The 21,889-nt window shown below is 40.8% G+C and overlaps 2 protein-coding genes across 14 annotated transcripts in view; one reads left to right on the top strand and one right to left on the bottom strand.

Moving 5' to 3' along the window:
* Positions 1-21,889, top strand: part of BAG4 (BAG cochaperone 4) — a 55,302-nt gene that overhangs the window by 11,516 nt on the left and 21,897 nt on the right. For 5 of the 9 annotated variants that reach the window (XM_042983455.1, XM_042983461.1, XM_042983459.1 and 2 more), the window contains 2 exons: positions 10,810-11,149; positions 18,927-19,024. In XM_042983455.1, the coding sequence (XP_042839389.1) occupies positions 11,032-11,149; positions 18,927-19,024 (216 nt within the window). In that variant the 5' untranslated portion in view covers positions 10,810-11,031. Of the gene's footprint in view, positions 1-2,937; positions 3,081-10,809; positions 11,150-11,912; positions 12,351-18,926; positions 19,025-21,889 lie in introns of those variants that run through there. The other 4 variants (XM_042983457.1, XM_042983463.1, XM_042983462.1 and 1 more) reach the window with 4 other exon arrangements.
* On the bottom strand, positions 1,343-11,909 carry LSM1 (LSM1 homolog, mRNA degradation associated). Of its 5 annotated transcripts, XR_006216645.1 has the most exons (5): positions 11,492-11,907; positions 11,249-11,365; positions 7,219-7,287; positions 6,845-6,949; positions 5,776-5,860 (listed from the first exon to the last, which is right to left on the bottom strand). XR_006216645.1 is itself a non-coding variant. In XM_007097079.3 (4 exons), the coding sequence occupies exons 1-4, from the start codon at positions 11,535-11,537 to the stop codon at positions 1,678-1,680; spliced, it is 402 nt and encodes a 133-aa protein (XP_007097141.1). In that variant the 5' UTR covers positions 11,538-11,703; the 3' UTR covers positions 1,343-1,677. The 5 variants fall into 5 exon arrangements, 4 of the variants coding, with proteins under 4 accessions (XP_007097141.1, XP_042839413.1, XP_042839415.1 ...); XM_007097079.3 differs by lacking the exons at positions 6,845-6,949; positions 11,249-11,365 and adding an exon at positions 1,343-1,848 and having other exon boundaries at positions 5,745-5,860; positions 11,492-11,703; XM_042983479.1 differs by lacking the exons at positions 5,776-5,860; positions 6,845-6,949 and adding an exon at positions 1,763-1,848 and having other exon boundaries at positions 11,492-11,909.

Raw genomic sequence — 21,889 nt, 5'->3', positions numbered from 1 at the left:
TTTAAGGGGGCACCTGGGTGGCTCAGTCGGCTGAGCGTCAGACTTCAGCTCAGGTCACGATCTTGCTATTCTTGAGTTCGAGCCCCACATCAGTCTTGCTGCTTGTCAGCCTGTCAGCAGAGTCCGCTTCAGATTCTCTGTCCCCCTTCTTTTGCCCCTCCCCTACTTGTACCCTCCTCAAAAATAAATATTAAAAAGAAAACAAAAACCAAAAAACAAATTATCTACTTTAAAATCAATCCAATGATGCATAGCTCAGCAGTCAAACGGTTTACAGATATCTGGGGCAGTTTTAAAAATACCTGAACCTGTAAAACGTTAAGTATATTTAATACTGTCAATAATTCAGACATAGGGATTGGATACAAATATCTAAGGAAAAGTTCTTTGCTCAACAGACTACAAAAAGGAAATTATCTGGAGTAATTCCACATTTAAAAAAAATGGAGTCAGGGGTGCCTGGGTGGCTCAGTCGGTTAAGTGGCCGACTTCGGCTCAGGTCATGATCTCGCAGTCCGTGAGTTCAAGCCCCATGTCGGGCTCTGTGCTGACAGCTCAGAGCCTGGAGCCTGTTTCGGATTCTGTGTCTCCCTCTCTCTGACCCTCCCCCGTTCATGCTCTGTCTCTCTCTGTCTCAAAAATAAATAAACGTTAAAAAAAAATTAAAAACAAAAACAAAAACAAAAACGGAGTCAGAGAGATTAGCAGAGAGAACAGAGTTACCAACCAGTGTGTTTGAACTCCTAGTTCAGTATGCTGCCCATCACACTACACTGCACTCTCAAAACACGGTCTGTTACACTCCCTGTACAATCAGCACCATGCCAGCAAAGTGGCATCCACATGGGTTGTTAGCCGGGAATAACCTAGATTACCAGCCACTGAAACACCACTTCATTTGTGCTTTTTGAGTACACAGAAGAGGCTCAAGACTCAATCCGAAGAACAGGAAAACCTCATGAAATTAACAGAAGATTTAGAGAAGAAGTCACCTTCGTAAAGTGCTGGATCTCATGGGAACACAGTTTGGAATAGCTGTCGGTGAAGCAGGACAGCAAATACAGTTGGGATGCTGTTTCTCAAAACTGAGGCTTCTGTTCTCATCAGTAACTGCATACCTGGACCGAAAGTTCCTTCCTCAAGCCTGAAAATGCGTTTTTCTTACCAGACAAAAATACGAAAAGGGGAGAGGGGTGGGCCTGAAAATGTTCCTTCACAACTCACTAGCAACTTGGAACTCTCACAGAACGGAGCAGTCGCAGTCCGTGGACAGCATTTACCTTTGGGAACAGAAACTTAATTTGTCAATTCACTGGAGGCAACTCAAACTTGGGAAATAACATGAGTTTGGAGATTCATATTTTATTTACAAGTAAACGAAGAATGTCTCCTATGAACGCTAATTTGGAACAAGAACAACATAAAGAAGTAGTTGCTGGCTCCACAGTGACGTGTGAAAGGAGTCCTTGCTACTGGTTTTTCTTAAACAATGATTTTGTCATTAAAAAGGAAAAAAAACAACAAAGCCACGTGATTTCTTCATGTTGCACATGCGAAAGAATTCAAAATAAAAATGACTTTCCAAACTCTACAGTGTCTAGTCAAACGTGTGAGGAGACCAGGATGTCACTTTCATTCAGTGAGAGCCTCAAGAGCAATGGCCTCTGAGCAAATGACTTAATACTCATCAAGAGTATCTGCTCGAGGAATGGAGAGACCCCGATCCTTAAGAGCTTGAACTTTCAGCTTCTCGGCTTCCAGCTTGGTCTGCTGTTCTACCCTTTGTTCTTCTAGGATTTCTTCAATAGACACTTGCTGGAGGGGTGTGTCACTCTCCTTTTCCAAGTCCTACAAAATAAGCAGGGTTGAAAAACTTCCACTGACGACCAAGAATAGAAAACATTATAAATCTTTAGGCAAATGGATTCCTATGCCAGGCTTGGGTTATTTTTCATGATTGTGACACGGCTGAAACATCCTTCTCCTGAGGACAGAGAAATGGCAACACTACTACAGAATACATACTTAGATGAACACAGTATTGGGGATCAGTACCAGTGTGTATAGAAAGCTTTAAGTTATCTGAAGTCCTACATTACTCAAGGACTGTTCTTCTTAAAAAGATGACATATATGCATATATATGTATGAACAGCTATTTCCCCAGCCCCAAAGGACACAAGAGAAAAGTTACTGAGGCCAAGATGGCTTTAGATAAGTTTTGTATTTTTACATGATCAAAGTCAGCTTAATTTCTGGGGGTTGTGGCTCACTAAGGTAGAGAACACTGATTCAAAGACGTACCCCACCCAAAGACAACAAGTCTTCTAGGGAAAACCTCATTAGACCAGTTAGGTTACTAAAAATCAGCTTGGCTCCACTATTTTAAAATATTTTTGCATTAAAAAAAAAAGTTATTTTTTCCCCTATTTTATTTTTTAAGTAGACTCCACCTCCAGTGCAGGGCTTGAACTCACGACCCCGAGAGCAAGACCTGAACTGAGGTCAAGAGTCAGACGCTTAACTGACTGAGCCACACAAGTGCCTCATTTTCCCCCTTATTTTAAAAATACACGCTCACTGTATGAAATTTAGAAAACAGACCAGCAGAAAAAAATTTTTTTAAGATTATCTATAATTCCAGTATAGAACAATATTTTGGTAAACATCCTTCCAATTTTTCTATGTATATACTGACTTAAAAAAAATCTACAATGCAAACATTAACTAATTTTTTCACTTACTCTGGCATCATATGCTTAATATTTTTATGTCTGAACACCTTACAAACATTTGATAACTAACCTTTCATGCAGAACCTTGCTATAAAAGTATCTCATTATCCACAGATTGTTTATTCTCCTTAAGCAATTCTGTGTTTCTGTAACATGGAAGGCCAATACACACAGGTATTCTTCTCTTCCTCTATGATTTTCAGTAATAAAATTCTGGGAAGGCATCAACACATCGACGATGTGCTCCAGATGCTCCAGCCTACCCCGGATACTAACACTTCACATGCCTGCCAAGGCCTCGAAAGCCACAGGCAGTGACAGCAGATGGAAGATTCTCACCAGAGAGGTTAGAAAGAAAGCCAAATAAATTACACAAGTCCTGCCCTGGGTCAAATGTTAACTGTACTGGGCAAAACATATCTAATCAAATGAAACCTGCCCTCACAATCTATGGGTAGCAGCTGCAGGGAAGATAAGGTCTTAGCCCGGTGTACTGCTTCTTGGACTTTTCAATATGCTATTCATCAAGCTATGCATGTGGTTTGATGATGCCAATTCCCAACAAGCAGTCTTACTACTTAAGGCTGTGTGCATTACTGTCCTTGAGGCAGAATCCAGGGACTTCTTAAACAAGATGTTCACAGAATCTAAATGGTTTCTGGGTATGAGCTTCCCTAGGGCTGGTACTTGGTTTCTTCACACTGACTATTGATTTCATAAGCTGTGTACGGTTCAACTTACTTGAGCCGTTAGTTTAGTGGTACCACTGTAGAAATTTTGCAGCATCCAAACAATTAACATATAAGAGTACTTTCTCCACAAAAGGGCCCCTAGGAAACAATGAACCTTCAAGAACAAATGCAAGGTCATTCCTCCTCACACACATATACATCTACACAGGGGTACATTTGTGCCAACGTTAACTGGCACACAAAGCATTTCTGTGGTGTTTACAACTATAAAACCAAAGCAGAGTATGTATGAATATTTTAACTTAAATCTTTTCCTCTGATAGCAAAGTAATATGTTTACTCTTTAAACAATAGATTGAGAAAATTATAAACAAAGGAAAAATAATCACCCACACTCCTACTGTCCAGAGAGGGGTTAGCTCTCTTAATATACTGGCAACAACTTAACATTTACTAGCCCCACTCCCCACACCCCAGGGTACCAGAGTGCTGTATTTCAACTTTTACATATTATGACGGGATGACAATTTCCACTGCTGAACAGTGCAAAAAATGATCTAATGGACCAAAAATAGCAACCACAAAAACATTTTAAAAATTAGAAAAAACCATTTCATACATTTCATAGCAGCACTTAGCAATACTGCTATTTATTGATAATATTGATCAGTAATCTCTAGCTGTTTCAACATGAGGTCTCTAAACCAACCTGATCCTGGCAGAATTATCTTCTTACTTTCTCAAATGGATTATTGAAAATTGCTACAGACCAAACCACTCCACTCCAAAGACTTATGTAAACCTAACTTAAGATGTGGGTAGGTGTTGAGAAACTACATTGAAAACAAAATAGGAAAGGATAAAATTAAGCAAATGCCAAAGTTTTTTAGTTTGATTTTCCTGACAAACCCAATAATCAGAAGCAAAGTCAAAGGTTTTAAAGAAAGCATTTTTAAGTAAATATTTTATGTAAAACATGAAGTCAAGTTTTATCTTCTTTTAAAAATGTCTGTGAATCACTATATTGTACACCTGAAACTAATATAACAATCTCAGTATATCTTGGCCTCAGTAACTTTTCTGTTAACTGGAATTAAAAACTTAAGGGGCACTTGGGTGGCTCAGTCAGTTGAGCATCCGCTCTTGATTTTTTGGCTCAGGTCATGATCTCATGGTTGGTGAGATGTAGCCCCACGTCAGGCTCCGTGTTGGAGCCTGCTTGGGATTCTCTCTTTCTCTCTGCCCCTCCCCCACTCACACACTCACTCTCTCTCAAAATAAGTAAATAGACTTTATAAAATAAAATAAGGGGCGCCTGGGTGGCTTAGTCCGTTAAGTGTCCAACTTCGGCTCGGGTCATGATCTCACAGTTCGTGAGTTCAAGCCCCGTGTCAGGCTCTGTGCTGACAGCTCAGAGCCTAGAGCCTGCTTCAGTTTCTGTCTGTCTCCCTCTCTGTCCCTCCCCTGCTTGTGCTCTCCTTCTCTCTCAAAAAATAAACAAACATAAAAAATTAAAAATTAAAAAAAACTTAAAAAGCTAAAAAACAAAGTGTATTTCTAATAGTTATACATGATTTTCTAATAGTTTTATATGTATATATGCTTACATATATGTATATGCACAGTTATGTATTTACACACACACAGATCCACAGTATAACAGGTTAGAAGACTTTTCACCTGCCAACTGGTCTTCCTGGCATAGATACACAGCTACCTCTTTAGTTGTGAGCTAAGAATCCAAGTGAAGCTGAACTCTATTCTCAGGACTGGTAACAGATGGCTTCTCCTACAGCCATTCTTTCCCCTTCCCCCCTTAAAAAACAGGGACATCATATTGTACATGCAATGTGTCTTTCCCCCAAACCCTGCTCATTAGCTTTATGTCATGAAAACCTACTTGTAACCAATTGTTTAAATGACTGCAAAATATTCCAGTGTATATAAATCATTCTTCATTGAACTATTCATCTCTAGTTAGGTATTAAGTTTTTCAATTTTCTGCTATTAAAGATAACAGAAATAATATATTAATGAACATATTTGTACCAGATGGTATTTTTGTATCCGGTAAAATCAATGATACTTTGCTGCTAATGGGATCAAAATCTTTAAAATGCCAAGAGGCACTGAAACAAAATTAATTATTCTCTGTAATTTTCCTTTTACCACTCTAGCTTTCCTAAGCTAATTTGGTGGTTTCCTATGAGAAGCTGGGAGAAATGTTAAAAATGTATTTTTTCCTTCTTGAAAAGACAAAAAGAAACCTAACTAGCATGATTATCAAGACCCACAGCAGCTTAACAGTTTTCACTTACTATTTCTCCTAGTAGGACCACATTTTCTCCTCTGACCACAAAAATCCCTCGAGGAATATCACCGTATTTTTTGCCCACATGAATACGCTCCACAGTCTGATGTAGCACTAAATTAGCTATAAGTGTATAGGGAAGAAACAAAGATATTTAGTTCAAATTATTGGGTAAAGGTCCACAACTCAAATAATCAGTTGAGTAGAAAAGATTTAGCTGAACATGATTTTAAAACTTTCTAATTCTGGTCAAAAGCTAAAATTTGAAATAGTCTTCTCCTATTTCACTAAGACATACCACTTGGGAGAGACTTCTAAACAATTGCAAACTGAGAGAGCATTTGGGATTATGTTGCACTGATGCATGAATGTTGGTGGGAATCAGTCACAAAAATTAACTTCCTTTATCAGTTAAATTGCAAATATCAACATGACTGTAAGAAAATACAAAGGAGTAGGGCACTTGGAAGACTCTAAAGCCTAAACAACTGCAGATATCAAAACTTTTTAAGACAAAAGCAATCTCTGTATGTTGTGTGGGTATGTGTATATGACGATTTACCAAAAATTTAACTTTGTTTCAGTACTTAGGATTCATTTAACCCAGTGCAGGTATCCATGGGTTATGACATACAAAAACTTTTTTTCACACTGTCAGATAACCATACCTGGTAAACTGAGAATAAAGAATTTGCTACTTCCCTCCCCCCCCCAAAATAATTAGACAAATTTGACTTAAGATTCAGAACCCTAATCTGTTAAGAGTAACTACTTTTCTTTTAAAATTGGTACTATTTGTCTTATTTGAAGAAAAGCAAATATCTATGTTATCTTCCCCAATTCCTATAAAGTGTTTCAATTATGTTACTTTTCCCCATGCCCAAATCCACTAGCAGAGATCCAACAAATGTTGGTATGAACTGAGAAGTTCCTTGAAACAGAAGCAAATATATATCTCTTTAGAAAAATGCAAGGTGCAAAACAAAGATCAAGACTCTTGAGTCTGATGTATCCCTAAAGTGTAAAATCTTGAACTTAACGTTGGGATCCCTAAAAAGCTTCTGGAAATACCTTCTATCCAACTTTCATTGGACAGGGAGGGATTACCTTCAGTGCAGGAACTGCTTTGAAGAGTAGTGGCACCCAAGCCAATGTACAAATGAGCAGCTTTTTCAGTGGACTGAGTTTATTTCTATCATTTGGCTCCCTCTACTGGGGAAAATAAAAAAACAGTCCAAAACATTGTAATCGTATGTTCTAGTGAAAACCAGTTTTAGAAATACGAACTTGTAAATACTAGCTTTTGAATCACCTAATCATAATTTAGAAAACAATGATGTAATGACTCAAAACAGTATTCCATTATGCCAGACACTTGAGAAAGCTGCAGGTAAGTCAATTTCAACATGAATTAACACAAAAATACATAACAATGGTGTCTCTCATTATCCAGAGGATAAGACTCCACAACTAGTACATACCGAATTGATCAATGCTTCTTAAAAAACCTATAAGTGTCCTTCCATCTCGAAGCAGGACCAAATGCTTTTCTGGGGAGAGGAAAAAAGATCTTTAAAAAATGAGAACTGTTAGCTTCAGGACTAGTTTACAGTATTAACAATAAAAAAAAAAGTTAATAGCAATTTAAGCTCCACCACTTCCTCTTCCAATGTATTTATGGCAGAGTTCATTGGGAAATTAGAAAGAGGACCAAGGTATTCTGGGGTTTAGATGACAACAGTCGTGGTGAAAAGGAGCAGAAGCGTGTGGCAGAGTGGGCAAAGGACTGGGTGAGGAGCACGGAAGCATGACTACCAGCTCTAGATGTTAATGTTGGCAGTTAAACCCTCCCAGTGTCATGTCAGTTTCTACATCCACAAATTGAGAAATTTAGTCTAGATGACCTCTGTGATCTTAATTCCACAATTATTTTCCTCTCAACTTAGAAGGGCTTCTATTTCACCCTTTGGAATCAGGGAAGGTTTTAAATAAAAACAATGCCTCAAGTGAAATAAGGATGCTGACAATCAGCTAGATCAAAAATTCATGAATATTTATTGAAAGCTATGTGTTGTTCTGGGGCTGAGATATACAGTAGAGAAGACTCAAAGTGATCAACCTTATCAACTTATATTCCTGGTGGAGGAAGGCAAACAAAAACCAAAAAATGACCTACTGTGATTAGTGCAATGGAATAACAAACAAGACAGCAGGATAGTATGATGAAGAGAGAGAGAAAGTGGCTAGGAAAAACCTCTTTGAAGAGGTGACTTTCAGCTGATACTGAAGAATGACAATAAGCCAGTTGCTAGAATAGGTAGCAAAATTCATTAATTTCTTTAATGCCATAAAGTACTTTCTAGAAGCATAACAGAGAAACAAGACAGTGATTCTTCCCTGAAGGAATCTGTAGTCTTCTTTGGGCTATAATTAAGTATTACAAGAAAGAAAATCTTAATTATATGAAACTGAGAGAAACTATTTAGCTGGAGGAAGTATCTGAGTTCAACCTTGAAAGGTAGATAATTTTTGGCCTCTGGGAAGAGTGACAGGGAAGGGGAGAGAAAGGGAAATCTGTAATTTAGGCAGCAGGAAAAAAAAAAGGTCTGTATGTATCCATACGTTTGGCTAAAAGTTGGGGGTGTAAAGGGAAGTCACAGGAGATAAAGTCCAAAAAGTACCAGAAGCAGGTTCAGCTCGCATTATGCTTCACAAGAAAACACTGAAGACTGAAATGGCAGAAAAGGGAGAGCAGAATGTGAGACATTAAAAAGAAACCTACGCCAAGCCCAATGGAAACGGAGAGGCAGAGAGAACTAAGACTGTGTGTGATCCTTTTTCTTTTTTAGAGAAAGAGAGAGACAGCGCCAGCATGCATGCAAGAGAAGGGCAGAGGAAGAGAGAGAATCCTAAGCAGGCTCCACACTCAGCAAGGAGCCTGATGTGGGGCTTGATCCCATAACCCTGGGATCACGACCTGAGCTGAAATCAAGAGTTGGATGCTCAACCAATTGAGTCATCCAGGCACCCCAACACTATGTAGTTCGAAATGATGGGACTGGTCAGCTGAGTTTGTAAAGGTGTGGGAGGGTGGAGGGGGTGAGTGCTGAAGAGAGGAGTTAAGGAAATGTAGGAATTTTGAGTCTTCATGTCAGGGCGGGTCATTTATCAAAAGTTGGGAATAAAAGAAGCTTAAGAATAAAAGAAGCTTAGCTATTTGTGATTCTGAAGTGCTAACCAGGACACCTATGTAGAGATGTCAACAGGCAGTTGTAAATGTTAAGACTGGAATGTCAAAGAGGTCAGAATTAGAATTTTGGATAAGTCCACAGGGAGGTGATATAATTATTAAAGTCCAGGAACTCTCTTAGAGATTTAAAGAAAGAAGCACACCAAAGACAGAACCTAAGGGACCACCTATTTTAGGGAATAGTGAGAGTTAGGTAATAAAATCACCAAGTATCAATCTGGCGAAATCAAGAAAAGAAAACAATTAAGAATCTAGTAGTAACAGTATCACAGTGCTGCAGAGGGGAGGGAAGAACCCAGAAGAAGGCATCAGACTGCTGCCTTTCAAGAATACAGCTTCAGGGGCACCTGGGTGGCTCAGTCGGTTAAGTGTCCACCCTCTTGATTTCCACTCAGGTCATGATCTCACGGTTCCTGAGATTGAGCTCTGCTTTGGGCTCCACGCTGACAGTTCAGAGCTTACTTGTAATTCTCTCTCTGTCTATCTCTCTGCTCTTCCTCCGCACGTTCTTGCGGCTCACTCTCTCTCAAAATAAATAAACTTAAAAAAAAGAATGCAGCTTCAGCAGTATGATGACAAGAAAAATCACACTGCAGGGGTAACGGAGGTGCTCAGGAAGTAGAGTCAAATGGAGAAGATTCAAAAGGTGTGGGGGTAAAGATAGGAAAAAAGGAATGGGAGTCTGCTGAGGAGACGTAACTGAGAGAAAATAGGAGATGGACACACAAGAATATACATGAAGGAAAGAATTTAGGGGAAGAGAGAAGATATGAGAGGAAAAGGGTATTAATGGAAGAAGCAGTGGGAAGAAAGAGGAATAAAAGAGACTGAAAGGGAGAAACACTTCCTACTCAGATGAGACAATGAATGAATATGCAGAAAGACTGAGGAGAGAAGATGAAATTGTATGTGTGGTTGTGGGGGTAGTGAAGGGTGCATAAGAAATTGTTTCAAACTTTTTAGTAAAGGAAGGGGCTTGGAATCTACAAAGAACAGGTTAGAGGGCTTTACTACATTATTTTTAGTAAAACAGCAGAATGTATTAGGGGCCTCACATAATTCAGATATACAAAACGAGAGGTGGAGGCAAAAGGGCATCCACAGACGACAGAAATTGAAGATTTCATTACATATTACAGATAAGCTTGTGCAGTTCTTATTCATATATGAATATGGTCCAATTCACACTACATTTTCTTTTGACAGCAAAATCACTAATTTTGATTTAAAAAATGATTTCAGACAATGATAAAAAGAGAATATGATCATGGACTCACTTTTTATTTTATTATTATTATCTTTTAATATTTAGTTTTGGGAGAGCACAAGTGGGGGGGGGTGGATGGAGAAAGGGGGACAGAGGATCCTAAGCAGGCTCTACACTGACAAGTTGACAGCAGTGAGCCCCATATGAGCTTGAACTCACCAACCACGAGATCATGACCTGAGCCGAAATTGGACCCTCAACTGACTGAGCCATCCAGGTGCCCCTTATTTTACTATTTTTTTAAAGATTTTATTTTTAAGTAATCTCTACACCCAACGTGGGGCTCAAACTCACAACCCAGAGACCAAGAGTCGCATGCTCTACTGACTGAGCCAGCCAGGGGCCACACAGACTCACTTTTTAAATTTGCATACACAGTAACTGATTGTTGTGACTTGTTCAAAACCATGTAAACCATTCTGCAGCAATTACAAGTTAATGAGACAGATCACACGATTAAAATTATAAAATGTTGCTTGAGGAATAATTCACAGATGAGAGCTTAGAAAAAAGGAAAGATAGGACAACTATTAAGTTGGCTCCTCTTTTGCACAGGACTGTACTCATCTTCAGGACAATTACTGGCAATAAGAGATGTCTTATTAGGAGGAATAAAAGAAAATTGTCGAACAGAAAAAGAAAAAAAAATTGGAAGTGATTCAGCCTTTCCAGAAAAATCAAGATCTTGTCTGACAGCGATCTCTACTATCATAACCTGAAAGTGCTTAAGACCCTTACGGTAGAAGAATATTGCAATGACTACACAGCATAAAGCCTATGTTTAGTGTCAATTACGTCCAACTACTGTTGGTCTTAAATTTTTCGTTTCTTAATGAATCCTTTCTCTATTCTGATTCATCCACCATTAACAACCTGGTACTTCGATATATCGCAGGTAGGAGACAGTAGACGGGGGGAGGGCAATTTTCGTGTTTGGGCCTCAGTAGCCGCGTCCTTCCACAGCAGGACTTAAATTCTACAGCTTGTGGCTTACCGACTCCGGGATTGGTGGAGGCTGCGAGAGGCAGGGCAGAGGTAGACGGCTAGGGGGTGGGCAAACGGAGCGTCTTGCGGCTCTTCACTCACGTGGAGGATGTCAACGCCAAACACCCTGAATTGTGTCAAAAACACACTCAACCCGCCCCAGACTCATTCTACGAGCCCCTTCCCGAAGAGATACGCGCCCAGGAGGAAGGATCTCACCCCAGACTTCATCCAGGGGAGATGAGCTACTCACTGTCGATGTCCTCGATGAGGCTGGCGGTGCCGGGCATATAGTTCATTTTGAGCTGAGATAAGGCTGCAGTGTACAGCTGCGGTGGCCCAGCGTGTCCAACACCTTCCTCCGACCGCAGTCGCCGCCTGGGCGGGACTGGGACAAGGACCCCGACCAGGAGCAGCACTTCTGCCCCGGCTTTCAGCAGCCGGGGCCTGCCGGAAACGCCTCCATATTATTCCCACCCACTTCCGGTACCACGTGCCCGTCCTCAGGAAGAGGCGGGACTGTCGTGCGGTCCCGAGACAACATTTCCCCATCCCTGATAAAAGGGGAAGAGGAATCTAGATTGACTAGATGGCAGGGAAGACGTATTCTCCCTATTAAGGAACGCGGTGCTGCCGCCTGCCTTCTTACTTCCCAGACCCCAAAGTCACGGACCTCCGTTCCTCAATTGTCGGGACTCGACAGCCGAAGGGGCGGGACCGGGTCTGGGATTGGCTGTTGTCGGCCGACCCCTTTCACTGCTGTCCAGTTCCTCTCGCGGGCAGGCGCCTGCGCAATGGGACGGTCGTGGGGGGCGGGAAGCGCTTCGGGGCAGTAGAGTCCCATGTCGGCCTTGAGGCGCTCGGGCTACGGCCCCAGTGACGGCCCGTCATATGGCCGCTACTACGGGCCAGGGGGTGGAGATGTGCCCATGCACCCACCTCCGCCCTTGTATCCTCCTCGCCCTGAACCTCCCCAGCCTCCCATTTCCTGGCGGGTGCGCGGGGGCGGCCCGGCTGAGACCACCTGGCCGGGAGAAGGCGGAGGAGGCGATGGCTACTATGCCTCTGCAGGCGCCTGGTCAGAGACAGGTCGAGCTGGAGGAAGCCACCAGGTAAGCTTTGCGCCATCTGTCCCAGGGGGTTCCGATAAGGGGAGTCTTGGGTGGGGGTTGAGGGCCATCGGGATTGATAAACCTCCAGAGTTCATAATGGATCGGGTTTCATATTTGTTTTCCTTATAGGAGGATTGGAGAGACAGAGACCGGAATCGTGGCGGGGGCGGGGGGATATGCTTGTGTTCTCTTTGCTTTTCCTTTCCTGCTTCGACCATAGTAAATGTGTCTATTACCATTAAAAAAGGAAGAAAGATACTGCGCTGACTTGCTAAGCTAAGTAGCAGGCTGCGGAGTCTCTCGCCTTGAATTGATGTTGGGCCGGAGTGACCTGGCCAAGCTTTTCGAGCTCTAACAATTTATCCTGCGTGGCTCATATGGCCGGCTCTCCCCAAGAAGGGAGGTGGCTGCAGCCCCCGCTGTCACTCAGCAACCCCTCCCGCCGGGAAGGAGCGGTGAAGGAAGAGGAGGGATCCGGCATTTAGCCCTTTGCCCCTAATACTTTGCCCAGGATTGAATCACCAATAATCAGTGTTAGAAAACACCTTTACTTGGATTATTAACTTAATCTTCACTGCGGCTGCAACGTAAATGTCATCACAGTCTCCCTATTTTATGCTTAAATAGTTGGCTCTGAGAGGTCAACTCACTGAACTTGGTCAATAGAGGTATCCCCGGCTTTTTGAAGGTTCACCTCATTGCCACTTCAGGTTTTTCAGGAAACACCTACATTAGTGCCTGTTTTTACTTAACGAAAAGAAATCTGAAGAAGAGTTTTGCTCTCACGAAAAAAGGTGAAAAGCGAAAATAGCTTCAGCGTTTGTTTTGCAGCAAGCAGTTGTAGAGGCAGTGCGCAACTGGGCAGTGAGAGTGGCACCGCCAAGCTTCTTCCCTGGGAACTGCACTCCGCATCTCAGTATCATGCTGCCATAGCTTTGAACTGTGTCTGTGAGCATCTGTGTTTTATCTCGATTTATTTTGTGCATCCATCATCAGGATATGTCCTAAGGTATTAGAAAAGCCTCAGAAAGGTTATTTTGAGGGTCTGGGATTGCGCAAACGTTTTTCATAAAAATTAAGGGTAATGGCTTTTTCGCCTTATGCCATTTTGGCTTGCAAAAGATTTCATAGGAATGTCCTACTTTCAAGATAGCAGGGGAAACCTGTACACTCGGATTTACAGCATTTTACTCCTTGTATTCTTGCCAGATATATACTCTCTTTTGCTAATTTCAGTATTCTTAGTAGAGAATTATAATATGGTGAGGTGCACACCTCTGTTTTTGTTCAGTAATTAATAGCATCTTCGTGGGTTGAAATGTAGTAGTGAAATGCTCATACATTGCTGGTGGGGATGTAAAATGGTTCAGTGCTTTGGAAAATAGTTTGGCAGTTCCTCAGGCATCAAGTGTAGAGTTAGTATATTATTCAGCAAGTTTGCTTTTAATTATGTACCCGACAGAACTGAAAACATGTCTACGTAAAAACTTGCATGTTTTTATGACCAACAAGCGTGTTCGTGGCAACATTACTCAGAGCAGCCAAAAGTGGAAATAACCCAAATGTCCATCAACTGATGAATAGATAAAATATGGTTCACTTATACAATGGAATTATTTAGACATAGGGAGGACTGATACGTCCTATGATGTGGATGAACCTTGAAAACATCATGCTACATGAACAAAGACAGTCAGAAAGACCACATACTGTATGAGTTCATTTATATGAAATGTCCAGAATAGGCAAATCTGTAGAGAGAAAGATTAGTGGTTGACAGGGGCTAGGGGGACTGGGGACTCTGAGGTGATGATAAAGGGTATGGGGTTTCTTTTTGGGGTGATGAAAATATTCTGGAATTAGATAGTGATGATGATTGCACAACTTTGAGTATACTGAATATACTAAGAATTGTTGTACACTTTATTTAAAAAAAATGTTTATTTTTGAAAGAGAGAGGGAGAGAGGGAGCACGCGCACATGCGAGTGGAGGAAGGACAGAGAGAGGAGACAGAGGATCCAAAGCCAGCTCTGTGCTGAGAGTGGAGAGTTCAGTGTGGGGCTCGAACTCACGAACGGAGAGATCATGACCTGAGCCCAAGTAAGATGTTTAACCGATTGAGCTGCCCAGGTGCACCTGAATTGTACACTTTAAAAGGGTGGGTTTTATGCTATGATAGTCCTATCTTTAAAAAAAAATATATACGAGAAACAACATGTTGTAGTAGCGGTTAATTGTGAAGAAGGGCTATATATTTTTTTGTCTAAATCTGGAATAAGCAGGCTATGGAACTTTAGTTCCATGGGATCAGAGTGATGAAATGCTTGGCTTATAGGTAGGCAAACTAGACCGAAGATCAGGGGAAAGAAAAGAGAGGACCGATACACTTCTCCTTGGACTTGCAGTATCCTGAAGACAAAAGTGTGTTTTCTGGGCAAGGTTAGAGAAGTTAAGATTTTAGAATTGTGTAGGATGTTGTATGGTTGGAGCATAGGTGTGCGTGTAAGATGGGTGATGGTGCTGGAGTAGGAGTGGTTGGCGATGAAGCTGGAATGTGTTATGGGTATTTGTAAACCATTTCAAGAATTTATCTTTCATGTTAGTGTTCTGGAAACTTGAAAAGCATAGGATGGCAATTTCTTACACAGCAATAGAAAATTGATGCAAAAGATATGCATGTTGTCAGATGTTGCAGATGTATTTTCCAAATCCATTGTCTTTTAACTTAATGTGGTTTTTGACATGTAATAAGTTTTACATTTTTATATAATCAAATATGTCAAAAAACAAAAGGTATAGGAGGGGGCGCCTGGGTGGCTCAGTCGGTTGAGCATTCAACTCTTGATTTTGGCTCAGGTCATGATCCCAGGGTCGTGGGATTGAGCTCTGCATTGGGCTTCATGCTGAGTGTGGAGCCTGCCTGAGATTCTCTCCCCCTCCCTGCCCCTCTCCCATGCTCATTAGCGTGCACACGTGCTCACGCTCGCGCGCTCGCGCTCTCTCTCGCTCTCTCGCTCTCTCGCTCTCTCACTCTCTCTCTCTCTCTCTGGGGGCCGGGAGGTATATATAGGAGACTTTTGAATCTTACTACTCAAAAAATGCGGTCCATGGACCAGAAGCTTCAGTGTCACCTGGGGGTTGTTTGAAATGCAGAATCTCTCCTACTCCATACTTAATGCTGCAGTTTAGTAAGATCCCCAGGTGATTCTATGCTTGTTTATGTTTGAGAAGCACTGCTGTATAGAATTAAAGATACTGAGGTGATGTTGCATTGAACCACTACAAGGACTTGACTCTGTATTAACATATGTAAATATGCAGGGGAAGAAAATGGAAATCTAACTATCCCTGTTTTCTTTCTTTCCTTAACTTGTTAGTTATACTTACAGCACCTTTCCTGAACTAGCAGCATCTGTATCCCTTAAGAGCTTGTTGGAAATTATGTATGTTAGGCCCTGCCCCTGCCCTCCAGAATCAAGTGTGTATTTTAACAAGATCCCTAGGTGATCTGCATGTTACCCCAGAATGAGTCATCAGAGAGAGAGAGCTGAGATGGAAGCTGGAAGCTTCGGTGTCTTACAACCCAGTCGTGGAAGTGATAGACCATCACTGTGTGCTCTGCGTCATAGAGACCAATTCTGCTATGTGCTATGGTCACAGAGACCAATTCCGGTACAGTGTGGGAGCCATCGCCACAAAGGTGAAAATACCACACTAGGGGATCATTGGGAGCCATCTTAGAGGGTGATTACAATGGGAAGGACTGGGGAAACAGCTCAGTTATGCTCTCAGAGTAGTTCAGAGGAGAGGTAAAAAAGGCAAGCATTTGAACAATGAATGTACACAGCTTTTTTTCAACATTTTATTACAAAAATTTTCAAACATACAGAACAATCGAACTACACAGTGAATAACTATGTAGCCACCACCTAGATTCTGTAATTAGCATTTATTATATTTGCTTTATCATACCTATGTAGCTTACTTTTACTTTTTTTTTAGGTTATATTTTTTTTAGTAATTTCTACACTCAACATGGGGTTCAAACTCAAAACTCCAGGATCAAGAGTCACATGCTCTTCTGATTGAGCCAGCCAGGCACCTCTATCTTACTTTTTGAATGCATTTCAAAGCAAGTTGCATAGATTTGAAAGACATTTTTAAAAGTGTATGTCAATTGGAAGTGAGGGAAGCTGGAGAAACAAGGTGATCCTGAGGTTTTAGTATTTCCTAGGAGTAAATATTCCATAGTAATAAAAAGGAAGAGGAACAGGTTTGTGTTTTTTTTTAACTTGTTTTATTTTTTATTTTTTTAAAATTTACATCCAAATTCGTTAGCATATAGTGCAACAATGATTTCAGCAGTAGATTCCTTAGTGCCCCTTACCCATTTAGCCCATCCCCCCTCCCACAACCCCTCATGTAACCCTCAATTTGTTCTCCATATTTATGAGTTTCTTCTGTTTTGTCCCCCTCCCTGTTTTTATATTATTTTTGTTTCCCTTCCCTTATGTTCATCTGTTTTAGTCTCTTAAAGTCCTCATATGAGTGAAGTCATATGATTTTTGTCTTTCTCTGACTAATTTCATTTAGCATAATACCCTCCATTTCCATCCATGTAGTTGCAAATGGCAAGATTTCATTCTTTTTGATTGCCGAGTAATACTCCAGTGTGTGTGTGTGTGTGTGTGTGTGTGTGTGTGTGTGTGTGTGTGTGTATACATACATATATATATATATAACATCTTCTTTATCCATTCATCCATCGATGGACATTTGGGCTCTTTCCATACTTTGGCTATTATTGATAGTGCTGCTATAAACATGGGGGTGCATGTGTCCCTTTGAAACAGCACACCTGTATCCCTTGGCTAAATACCTAGTAGTGCAATTGCTGGGTTATAGGGTAGTCCTATTTTTAGTTTTTTGAGGAACCTCCATACTGGTTTCCAGAGTGGCTGCACCAGCTTGCATTCCCAAGGAGGAACAGGTTTTTATGGGAAGATAATAGTTTAGTTTTGTACCAGAAGAACTAGTGATTGTTTAATAGAGAAGCTTAAAAAAATACAAAGACTTGGCAAGGGTTTATGTGCTACATTTATTTCATTTCTGTTGGAAGTCGGTTACTCATGGTGCTTATGATGTGCCAACCTCTGGATGCAGTGTATATGATTGATTAGAGAGAAGTTTATGATTTTGTTTTTGTTTTGGGTTTTTTGATGTCACCTTTTTTTTTCTTAAAGATTTTATTTAAGTAATCTCTACACCCAACATGAGGCTTGAACTTAAACCCCCAAGATCTAGAGTCACATGCTCTCCTGATTGAACCAGTCAGGTACCCATTGATGTCAAATTTTAGAGTCTGGCATCCAGGAGTTGTTGGTAGGACAAAACAATAGATGTGGAGTTAGGTGAGTGATGGGGGATGGCCATAGTGATTTGAGAGTTATCAAATTGAAGCATATTCGAGGTACTAAACTGGGTAATGTTCCCGTGGGAGATCTTTAAATAGTGATCTAGAATAGTGACAGAGAAAGAGGATTCCAGAAGGAGACAGTCAGAATACGTGGAAAGACAGTAGGGAAATCAGGAAAGTCATGCAATGCAAAGCAAGCAAGGCCGTAATATTGTTTTGCAGGTAAGTGATAATGAGAACTGAAAAGATGCTGTTGGATTTGGCAATTAAAAGGGCCTTGTTGATTTTAGTGATGACAGTTTAAAATCGTATTAAAAGTAATGAATGGGAGGTTTGGATGAAAAGACAACCAGTGTAAAAACTGTACTTCCAGAAGTTTAGTAAATGAGAAAGTTAGCTGATTGCAAACCAGGATTGAGGGAAGAACTTTTAGGATTAGGTGATTTTGAATATGTTTGTAAGCAAAGGAGGGTAACCTAGTAGAATGAGAAGAAAGATGAGAACAAAAGAATAGAATGTGGCTTGTGGAAAGAGGAATTAAGAAGTGAGGAAAAGGGACACTTAGGTGGCTCAGTCAGTTAAGTGTCTAACTCCTACTCAGGTCATGAACTCACGGTTCAGGAGTTTGAGCCCTGCATCAGGCTCTGTACTGACAGCTCAGAGCCTGGAGCCTGCTTCCGATTCTGTGTCTCCCTCTCTCTCTGCCCCTCCCTTGCTCACACTCTGATCCTGTCCCTCCCCCCCACCTTGAAAATAAATAAAACATTAAAAAAAAAAAAAAAAAGTGAGGAAGAGCTGGAAAACCATCCAAGCCAGAGGAAGGAAAAATCAGTTTGGAGTCAGAGTGGAGGAACATTGAAGGAGTTTATAGCTCTTGGTGTCCTTGATGAAGTAGGAGGTGAGGTCATCTGAGAGGAAAGGAAATGGCAGGGATTAAGCTGGGAACTTGATATGGTGAATATTTGAAACAGGTGCTAGGGGAAAGTGGAAAATTGTAGAGAAGCACGGGAGAGGCCCAAATGAGATTGAGAAAAAAAATTTTTGATGGTGGTCAGTACAGGAACATAAAGTGCTTTTGTAGTGATTTGGACATAGATAGCTATAAAAACCATTTTTAATGTACTTTTCTAATTGTTTTTGTCTAATTCTTGTTAACAAGGTAAACAAATTTGTAAATGGAGTTTCGTAGCAGCACTAGTCAGCTTCCTCTGCTGGTTAGATTTGCTTGGGCTGGGGTCATATTTTGGAGGCATGTTGGTAAGTCACTTTGTAAATTTAATCTTGTATCCACTTCTTCAACCCTAGTTTTCTGTTTGTTAACTAGTTCTAAGATAAACGTGAAAGGAGTTGACTCCAGCCTTCATCTACGATTTAAGTATTTCTTCTCAAAAGGGAAGTAAATTAATTTATTCTTGCGTAATTTTGATCAAATTTCCAGTGCCATAAGAACTTTAATTCACATTAATTACTACCTCTTGTGAAAGCCTTTACTTACCTCTGTCTGGTTTATATCACCTTTTAGCACCTTTGTCTAGTTTCAGACAACAAGTAAAAAGTTTGGAAAGAGTTAAGCATGTGATAAAATTGGCAACTCAGTTTATAAAACAGAGGTCAGCTTCAGCCAGCTTCCTGTGAGACCAAATGCTATTTCATAGAATTAGTGTTGTGTTAGGAGGACCTTGAGCTGCAGACTTTCATCATTACTGGGGATATTTTTAGATTTGTTCCATTTTGTCCAAAAGGGAGGAAAAAAAGAAGTGAAGACAATTTTTTTATTAAGACTTAATAAAATTAATAATAATTCTTACTACTTCATTGAAGACCTTCTCCCATCTAAGTACTAACCAGGCCTGAACTTTCTTAGCTTCCGAGATCAGACAAGTTTGGGAGTATTCAGGGTGGTATGACCATAGACAACATTCTTTTTTTTTTTTTTTTTTTCATTTTGAAAATTATGGTATAATTACATTCTCTAAATTGTACTTTTTTAAAGATATAGCTCTGTGAGTTTTGACAAACATATACAGTTATGTAACCACTACCATAATCAAGGTATAGATATTGACTTTTTTTTTTTTTTAAACATTTATTTATTATTGAGAGACAGAGCATGAGCAGGGGAGGGGGCAGAGAGAGAGGGAGACACAGAATCTAAAGCAGGCTCCAGGCTCTGAGCTGTCAGCACAAAGCCCAATGCGGGGCTTGAACTCACAAACTGGGAGACCATGACCTGAGCTGAAGTCTGATGCTCAACTGACTGAGCCACCCAGGTGCCTCTCTCTTTTTTTTTTTTTTTTTTTTAATGTTTGTTTATTTTTGAGAGAGACAGAATGTGAGCCGGAGAGGGGCAGAGAGAGAGAGAGGGAGACACAGAATCGGAAGCAGGCTTCAGGCTCTGAGCTGTCAGCACAGACCCCAATGCGGTGCTCCAACTCAGGAACCGTGAGATATGACCTGAGCCGAGGTTGGACACTTAACCGACTGAGCCACCCAGGTGCCCCTTAAATCTTTCATCTTCTCTTGGGAATCTTTTTTTTAAAAGATGGGTCAAGGGCGCCTGGGTAGCTCAGTCAGTTAAGTGTCCAACCTCGGCTCAGGTCATGACTCATGGTTGGTGGGTTTGAGCTCAGAGCCTGGAGCCTGCTTCGGATTCATATTCTCTCTCTCTCTCTCTCTCTCTCTCTCTCTCTCTCTCTCTCCCCCCCCCCCCGCCCCACCTTCCCTGCTTGTGTGTGCTCTCTTTCTCTCAAAAATAAACTTAAAAAAAAAAAAAGATGTAAGATTTAGTTTTCATTCACTTCTAAACCCTATTAAAATTATAGGAAAGTAACTTTCTTGTTTGTTGTTTGAAGTATCATTATGATCTCATTTGCATAACCTGAATAAATGTATGTATACACATATAAAACATATTCAGTATTTTCAATGCGTTTCAAGCAGTTGCAGTCATTTGATTTCTATTGCTTAAATGATCTCATATCATGCCAATGGGAGTTCCTTCTTCTTGGCTTCTGAGTCCTTTTGACATGACCCATTGATTTTTGTCACCTTCTGTGATTTCTGGTACAAGATGTGGCAGGCTTATTTTGTATATATTCTGTCCAGACATATAATCAACCATTCCTTTAAGAAGCCTTGATTTTTTTTTTTTTTAATGGGGAATTGTTTTCAGAAACATTTATGTCAGGACCTAGGCAGGAGAACAACCTACTTTAATTTATTTTTTATTTTTAATGTTTACTTATTTTGAGAGAGAGAGAGCATGGGGGAGTGAGAGAGAGAGAGAGAAGTAGAGAGAGAGAATCCCAATCAGGCTCCATCTATACTGTCAGTGCAGAGCCTGTTGTGGGGTTCAAACTCACAAATTGTGAGATCATGACCTGAGCTGAAATCAAGAGTCGGACACTCAACCGACTGAGCTACCCATGCGCCCCACACTAGTTCTTTTAAAAGAAAGAATTTGTTTTAGGAAATTAGTTAAGTGGGTGTTAGAGATCTCAAAAGGCAAAAAGAGAAAAGGGAGGTAACACAGAAGATGGTAACTGCAGGAAACAACTACAGTTCCTAGGGCTGGAAAATAAGAGAAGAGGTAAGGTTATTAGAACCAGCAAACTTGGAAGAATGGCCTGCTGGAGCTGGAATCCAGGAAGAGGCACTGCCTAGCTGCTGCTGGTCTCTCTGAGGGAGTTCTGGAAAACCAGAAGAATCTGGAGATTGCTACTAACTGCTGCCTCCAGGTTGAAGGGCATTGCTGGGCTGACACAGAAACAGCAAACAAGCAAACAGGAAGGAGCAAATCTCTTCTCTCCTCCTCTAACCTAGTGCCTCCTATGGCAGAACTGAATAGTAATAAGCAAGCAGCAGAGGAGAAATGTTCCAAATCCTGCATCACAGAAAAACATTGCATTTGCGGAGTTGAGGGACAATAGCTTAATAACTGGTACAGAAGTTAAATTTGGGTGCCAGGTATACTGATTGCAATTGTGTTATCACTGCTTCTAGACCCTTTCAATGGACGGAGTTGTGAAATAGGTTTTTTTAATGTTTTTAAATTTTTATTTATTTTTTAATGTTTATTTTTGAGACAGAGGGAGACAGCGCAAGTGGGGGAGGGGCAGAGAG

Source organism: Panthera tigris, chromosome B1 (assembly GCF_018350195.1).
Source record: "Panthera tigris isolate Pti1 chromosome B1, P.tigris_Pti1_mat1.1, whole genome shotgun sequence".
Lineage (NCBI taxonomy): Eukaryota > Metazoa > Chordata > Mammalia > Carnivora > Felidae > Panthera > Panthera tigris.
This window is presented reverse-complemented; position numbering and strand designations above follow the sequence as displayed.